The 7,943-nt window shown below is 31.6% G+C and overlaps 2 protein-coding genes across 2 annotated transcripts; one reads left to right on the top strand and one right to left on the bottom strand.

The window, feature by feature from the left end:
• The first annotated feature begins 2,559 nt into the window (after window positions 1-2,559).
• LOC129915177 (putative nuclease HARBI1) lies at window positions 2,560-3,209 on the top strand. The gene is made up of 3 exons (XM_055994649.1): window positions 2,560-2,590; window positions 2,652-2,747; window positions 2,806-3,209. Exons 1-3 carry the CDS (start codon window positions 2,560-2,562, stop codon window positions 3,207-3,209), a joined length of 531 nt encoding a protein of 176 aa, XP_055850624.1.
• LOC129916482 (uncharacterized) lies at window positions 2,626-5,114 on the bottom strand. The gene is made up of 3 exons (XM_055996474.1): window positions 4,399-5,114; window positions 4,158-4,341; window positions 2,626-4,100 (listed from the first exon to the last, which is right to left on the bottom strand). Coding segments are annotated over exons 1-3 (516 nt in total). The 5' UTR covers window positions 4,401-5,114; the 3' UTR covers window positions 2,626-3,770.
• Window positions 5,115-7,943: the final 2,829 nt, after the last annotated feature.

Here is a 7,943-nt window from a genome sequence, read left to right as displayed (position 1 = left end):
ATCTGAAAATAAAAAAATTTTCAAGACAAACAATTCTTTTAAACAACTATTATTTAATATTTTATTGGAAAAACACAAAATAGTTTTTTTTTTTAAACAAAATACATAAAAAAAAGATCCTTAGGCACGCGACTGTGCCCTGGCCAGTTGAGAAAAATGAAAAAAAAATTCTCTGCAGTCTGCACTTTGGTGGTAGTTTTTGTATCTTGTTTTGACTTTTTTTTTCTAAATGCTCAAGGCAGTAGCTGCTGTAAACTCAGTCAATGATGTCTGGAATTGAATTGATTGGAATTGTTGTACAAAGTACAATCGAGGTTCAGGTCTTAACCCACTGCTGAACCACGATCAGAAGTTACCCACCGACACCGATATTGGTGGGTTAGCAGTGGTTCAGTCATGGATCAGATGATTTTTAGTGGAACAAATTTTGCTTTCTCACTTTAATCTGAATTTTTTGACAGTTCGGCTAATAGGTGGTGGAAATGAATGTGGTTCTCCCAAATGATTGAGGTGTTTTTTTTATTTGTTTTTCCATGTTTTTGTGATGCTAAATAATAAATAAAATAACAACACAGCTTTTACCAGCTTAATTTATTTTTTTAATACTTTATTAGTTTTTTTTCTTATAAATATTACAATTTTCTGCCAAAAAAAAAAAACAAAAATAAATAAACAATGGGCCCTATCGTGAATCTCCCTGGGAATTTTGTTTCCCACGGAATATTTTTTTCTCAAGGAATTTTTTTTCCTATCGTTGTGAAGGGATCGCACCAGCGATCACTTAATTAATTGCCTTAAACATAAAAACAATTAACAGAACATTCAACCTGCTTCGATATTTAATATCCATATTCCCATCGCATTACATTTCATAATCAGCTATAGCAAAGCCAATGCACAAACAACACAACATTTATATTTCCGTTGACACACTCAGTGCATTGTGCATATAGCTATAACATCATATAGCTCATATAGTTCAACTGGCACCTTCAGTGCACGAGCTATATAATATGACACCAAATTCATATACAACAACACTTTCAATGAATGAAGAAAAAACAAACATAATTAAGGGTCGCTGACTTATGGTAGTAAAATATGCATCATAAGCAAGCTAGCCCAAAACACTTGAAGTGCATGGCTATTATGCTGATGCTGCATTTTATGGGAATTCCTATTGAATATCGAAGTATTGTTGAATAGCAATACAGGCATTTTTATTGATAAAATTTTGTATAAAAGGAGAAGAACAAAATAAAAACTTACACTTCTTATTCTACACTAAACGATTGCGTTTCACTTTAACAAGCAACTCGCTGGAGTTAAACCAATCTTGTATAGTAATATAGACGCCCTAAAGAGCTACACGCTTTTGGGTCAAGGTTTACACGGCTACTCGCCGGACCCGTCTAATTTACTAAGGAGTAATTTCCATCTATACAGTTATCCAGCTACAGACTTTGCATCGTGATCTTCCCTAGGAAAAAAATTACCAACATTAAAAAAAAAAAAAAAAATCGGAAAACAGCTTCGAATTGTGGTCAGTGTTCGGATAGGGGTCTTATTAGAAAAGAAATCAATTTAAGTTGTGCGCAAATTTCACCTGAAAGTTTATTTTTTTCTATTAATGAGATCAATATGCACGGGAAAATGTCAGAATTTAATCTCAGATAAAAGAAACAAAATAAATTAATTCTTTCATGTTACTTACATGATTTCTCCTTTTGCAAATAGGTTTCACATTACAGAGTCATCTATATTTTATTTTATTTAAAGATCCGAACAAGAACAAAATTCCTCCGTCTGACAACACTGTTTTGACAATAATGTTTCTTGTTGTTTTGGAAGAATTTACTTTTGAAATTAATTGTTTTAAATTGAATTTTAAATAATTTATAATTTAAATACTTAAAATGCATAGTTTGGCATTTATTGCACTGGCGGAGGAGGCGGAAGAAATGAAAAAAAAACGAAATAAAATCAATAAGGAGGGGCTTAAGGGATAATTCAAACCCCTTGGAATTACCACAGGAATTGTAAGTAAATTTCAACAACTTACTGTAGTATCAATCTTTTCTACATAAATAATTCTTCTTTTTTCAGATTTATCAAGAATTACGGAATAAATAAACCTTTATTCAAGTATTTACTTGATACTCTTTCAAATTCTTTCCCCACGGCAAAAAAATCATTCGGTGTGCCAAATATCGTCCGATTAAGTGCATGCCTGCGTTTTTTTGCCGAAGGTGGCTACCAGAGAGGAGTCGGCAAAGACCACGACGTAGGTCTTGCCCAATCCACGTTCTCAGAAGTATTATCGAACTTCTTAAATATATTTGAGGAAAATCTCTGTCCAGAGTGGATAAAAAATCAAACAGAAGAAGAACAAAGAAAAACAACTTTGTATTTTTTTGAAAAATATAGGCTTCCTGGAGTGATTGGATGCATAGATGGGACGCATGTAAGAATAGTTGCACCAAAATCATCCAAGCATCTATATTTTAACAGATTCTACAGCCTAAATGTTTTACTGGTGAAGAAGTTTTTTTTAGTAATATGTATTTACTATGTACATATGTAGTTTATAGTATATTCATACTGTGTATGTATATATACTTGCAGATTTGTGATGAAGAAATGAGGAGCAGGAGCATGCCATGACTCATTGATATGGAAAGTATCTGAGTTTCGATCTCACTTGCTCCAAAGATATTTGGGTGGTGAACGAAATTTTTGGCTTTTGGGTAAAAAAATGATTGTGCATTTTGATATCTCGTTTCATCATTATTATTTTGCTTTTAGGTGACGCAGGATACGGATTGGCACCATGGCTACTGACTCCACACAGAACATGCGAGGAAGGAACGCCGGAGAGCAAGTTCAATAAAGCTCATAAAGCCGGTCGCAAAATTATAGAGCAAGTTAATGGGGTTCTAAAAGGTAGATGGAGGTGCATTCTAGGTGCCAGAGAACTTCATTACGAACCCCAAAAAGCGATCCAAATAATTAATACTTGCTGCGCTTTGCATAACATGTGTATACACTTCAAAAGCAATCTTCCAATCGAATACCATGCTGACTCAACGATTCTGAACGATGTTATCGGTGATTCTTTGAATACGGAAAATGACTTACCATCAGCAGATGATGCAGAATACTTGCAGGTTGCGAAGGCAATAAGAAGAGGCATTGGAAATAGTCTTTAATATTTTTTTTTATTTTGTTAAAATTAAATCACATTTGTGTAGGTACGTAATACAGTCATAGGAACTTAATTCAAAAACAAATACTTATGTATTACTTCAAAAAGAAAATAAAAAAAATATTTCACTTCAAAAAATAAATAGGAACTATAAAAAAAAAAAAATTTTACTTAAAATCAAATATGTATTAAAACTACATCTTTTGGAGTTTTTCTTGCTGAATTTTAATGAGATCCTGTTTATATTTTACCTTGATTTCAATTTCTCTAATTCTCCAGTTTTCCATTCTTTTGTTGTGGCGCAACATTTCTTCATGTTTTTCTCGATCTTGTTCTTCCAATTGGATGTTGTGTCGTTTAGTTTCTTGTAAGCAAGCTTTTGCTGATCGTGGAGTCTATCTATGGAGCGGTAATTTTTTTTGATGCATTGGGATGATTCTTGGTGGTGATTTTCCAGAAAATCGACGGCTTTCCCTATTTTACTACAAATGTCTTTCTGAACAGTAAGCTCCTCTTCTAGAAACTCTGGTGTCATCTTAACTTTTTGTTTTTTTGATGGTCTGCTTTAAGAACCCTGGGTATCCGTATCCGTTTGTCGACAGTGCACCGGAGACTTGGAAGGACTTTCAAGAATAGCGTCCAATGTTGTTTCAAGTGAGCGACAGTTTTCTTTTTCTTGGGTCACCATTCGTCGTTTTTTGATGAAAGAAGGTAATCCAAAAGTAGTTGCATTTTGGCAACCTTCTACTGAATCTCTCATAGCACATATCCTTATAATTGTTTCCTCCAATTGCGAAAATTTAAATTCTTTAAACTGACCGCCTCCGGTAGCTTTTTTATTTCGGGGATTGTCTGCAATTTTGTTTCGTATATATTTCTTCTTGTCGAACCATACCTATAAAACAAATTACATTTGAGAACCACTAGCGTTATAATTTTGTAAACAAATTACTTTTTTCCATTCTGATATTGCTTTTATAGGTGGTCCCAAGCTATTGAGCTCCTTCTCTGTTTTTTTCCAAAAATGTTGGAGGTCCTCTTTTTGTCGGTAAGTGGTAAACCCAGTTGCAATATCAGGATTTGTTTCCATGATACTGACCAGCAGCTCCAACTGATTATGATTTGTTGAATTTGACCTATAATAAAATTAAAATAATATTTTTATTTATAAAAAACAATTCAATTGCACTTACATTGAACCGTCTAGCACAAATTTCTCCAACAAAATAAAAGTGGAAAAATTCCAGAGAAATCACAACAAAATTCCCATGTAAAAATTATTCACGATAGCAATAAATTCCGAGGGTAATTTCGAACATCATTCACGATAACAATTTTTCGAACGTGGGAAATATTTCCTGGGAAATTTTGTTCACGATAGGGCCCAATATAAACAGGCACCCAAGAATCCTCATCCTCCTGATCAGTCCACTAATGAATGCATAATCCGGCCGCCATTAGATAAGAAGGGGCAAAACAACTAGTTAATATTATGCTTTATTTTTGTGTATTTTATTGCCAATTACAATTAATAGATGAGGTTTTAGTTAAATTAAGAAGACGAAACATTTTCACGCACTTGTGCTTTATAAAATAAGGACAACTGACAGTGACATAAGGTATATATATTAGACTGGGCCAAAAAAATAAAATTTTTTTTTTTTTGAAAGTTACTTCGAAAATCTTGTTCAGGATGATGAAAAAAAAATTTGGTGAAAATTTGAGCCGTTAAAAAAAATTTTAAGAGGTCTATCATCGGTGTTTTTTATTTTTATACATGATATGATGTTTTACAACAGAACTGCTAGACGATCAAAGTAAAAAAATTTCTGTTCATTTTTTCTTATATAAAATTAAATTTCCTACAAAAAAGATCTAATTGAAAATTTTCGTCAGACGAGCCGTATTCGAGTAATTAAGCTTTTAAAATCGAAGTGTTTTTTTTCAATTTGCCTGTTTCACTTTGGAATTTTGTGATGAGCAAATAAGTGAATAGAAAAATAAAACCACGACAGATTCTTATAGGAAATTTAATTCTTTACAAAAAAGGTCTTATAGTAATTTTCCCTAAATTGAGTTCTAAAGAAGTTATTCACGATTTAAATCGAGAAAAAAATTAAAAAATCAATTTTCAATTTCAAAATTTTCTAATTCACTGAAAATTCAATATTTTCAAATTAGCAAGATGTTTTCTTGTAGGGAATTAAACGTTCTATAAAAAGTTCCTTGGCAGCAAATTAATTGCTTTAACCGTTTAGAAGATAATCGTATTCAAATCGCAAATGCATACTTGTCATAAGAAAACTATTGAAATCAGTGGGCATTGGTTTTGATACGAATATCTTCTTAACGGTTAAAGCAATTAATTTGCTGCCAAGAAACTTTTTATAGAACGTTTAAATCCCTACAAGAAAACATCTTGCTAATTTGAAAATATTGAATTTTCAGTGAATTAGAAAATTTTGAAATTGAAAATTGAAACAGGCAAATTGAAAAAACACTTCGATTTTAAAAGCTTAATTACTCGAATACGGCTCGTCTGACGAAAATTTTCAATCAGATCTTTTTTGTAGGAAATTTAATTTTATATAGGTAAGAAAAAATGAACAGAAATTTTTTTACTTTGATCGTCTAGCAGTTCTGTTGTAAAACATCATATCATGTATAAAAATAAAAAACACCGATGATAGACCTCTTAAAATTTTTTTTAACGGCTCAAATTTTCACCAAATTTTTTTTTCATCATCCTGAACAAGATTTTCGAAGTAACTTTCAAAAAAAAAATATTTTATTTTTTTGGCCCAGTCTAATATATATACTAAAATTTTCTTGTATATAAACCTGAACTGGGGTTCAGCTGACTCTCACTTGATCCACAACTGTACAATCCACTCAAAGTTGAACCTGGTTCAAGAGTTAACTCGAGTTCAGCTGATCCGTGGGTTAACCCTCAATTTGTACAACTGGCCCTATGTGTTTTTAAAAACTTTTTTTAAGGACTGTTTATGCCAATACAAAATTGATTGATAAATCTAATGTCGTTTTCGATTGGACGTCCAGAAGCGTCCGGAATCATTTGGAAGTCTTCTGAAACCGTTTTATTGAATTTAAAATGACAGCAAGAACGCTTCTCAGAAGAGAAATTCTCTTCTCGATTTAAAATCAGAATCAAATCAAGAAGCACTAAAGGCTTGGCCACACTGGAGGGTATGCGGTAGCGGTACGGGTAGCGGTGAGGGTACTTGTATGAAAAAAATTCCAAACTGACACATCAACGTTCAGGTGTGGATTTTTTTTAGTACAAATATCGTTACCGCTATACCGCATACCCTCCGGTGTGGCCAAGCCTTAATACATGAATATTTAAAAGTCAAAATAATCACTCAATCTGAATTTTTTTCAGTTTTTCATTCAAAATGTTATTTGATTTCTGTAATTAAACAAATAAACGCATTATATTCTTACTTAAAATATTCTGCAAACCAACTGTCCCATTAATTTGTAGAAATACACCGTTTTTGAAAATTAATTTATAATATTTCGTTTGAAAGAAAAAAAAAATTAATTTATATTTGACATTCGAAATTTCACAGAATAACTAACACAAACACAAAAACAGAATTGAGTGGTAGCGATTCAAACTGTTTTATTGGATTTCAGAATGAGTGAATCCTTGAGTGATTCCAATCGAAAACGACATAACTGTCTCAATTGATTCATTATCAAACACTAAAAAACATATGCTCCTATGCCTTCTAGTTTTTGAGAAAGTTGAAACATGAGAAAACTACTTTTTTCTCAGATTTTTATTTTTTGGGTATTTTCGATAACTTTGACATTAACAGTGCCATTAACAAAAACGGTTTTTGAAATTTAACACATAGAGTTAGTTAGAAGCTTAAGGTGTCTGAAAACAAAAATTAGATGCCCCTGTAAGTATTATTTTAGCACTGGTGGTGCAGAGAATTTAATTTTAAATTTAGACACCCAAATATCAAAAATTTGTTTCTTAAAATATCGAAAATTATTACTAAAAAACAAGAATGAAGGCCATTTAATACACCTCCTGTTAATGGCAAAAAAATCAACACAAAAGACGCTTCAAATTAACATTACAATCCATATAATTTTGTCTTTGATTATCCATAGTAGTTATTTTTTTTGGTAGGCTAGATCGAAAATGGAAAAAAGATGTATGGGTGTCGCAGTTATGCGCAGCAACTTAAAACGCAAAATGAAAGCTAATATATCAAATATCAAGCTTTAAAGTACATATAGATTCTGAATGGAATAATGCGGAATAATTTAAAATTTTCTCCACTTAATGTAAAAATAAACACAAAAAACTCGATTTTTCAACTTCTAAGCACAATAGCAGAATATTGAACATCATATGAAATGAGATTTTACCTAAATTTATATGCTCCTATATTATATTTAATAAAAATCATATAAAATTTTCAATAACAAATTAAAAAAACACCATAACCAAAGCACCTTTAAACCTCAATTTTACCTCAAAAATTACAAATTCCAACTTTATGATCAGTTATTTTTGGTTTGCATTGGCCGGGTTTAACGCACCATCTGAACTTAAGTTCAGATTTTTTTTGACGCTGAACGCAAAAAATCATCTGAATTTCAGGTGACATTAACGAAGAATCTACTTTTTTTCTTTACTTGGATTGACTTTAAAAAAAGAACATTTATTTTTCTGGTATAATAAAAATAGTTCAAG

Source organism: Episyrphus balteatus, chromosome 3 (genome assembly GCF_945859705.1).
Source record: "Episyrphus balteatus chromosome 3, idEpiBalt1.1, whole genome shotgun sequence".
In the NCBI taxonomy this organism is placed as follows: Eukaryota; Metazoa; Arthropoda; class Insecta; order Diptera; family Syrphidae; genus Episyrphus; species Episyrphus balteatus.
The sequence above is the reverse complement of the archived record's forward strand: the minus strand, read 5'-3'. Positions and strand labels throughout refer to the sequence as shown.

Coding starts and splice junctions, on each gene's coding strand:
- LOC129915177 (XM_055994649.1), top strand. CDS start 2,560: ATGTATTTACTATGTACATATGTAGTTTATA. Junction 2,591..2,651: donor ATGTACATATGTAGTTTATA/GTATATTCATAC, acceptor AATGAGGAGCAG/GAGCATGCCATGACTCATTG. Junction 2,748..2,805: donor ACGAAATTTTTGGCTTTTGG/GTAAAAAAATGA, acceptor TTTTGCTTTTAG/GTGACGCAGGATACGGATTG.
- LOC129916482 (XM_055996474.1), bottom strand. Junction 4,101..4,157: donor CAATATCAGAATGGAAAAAA/GTAATTTGTTTA, acceptor TTTGTTTTATAG/GTATGGTTCGACAAGAAGAA.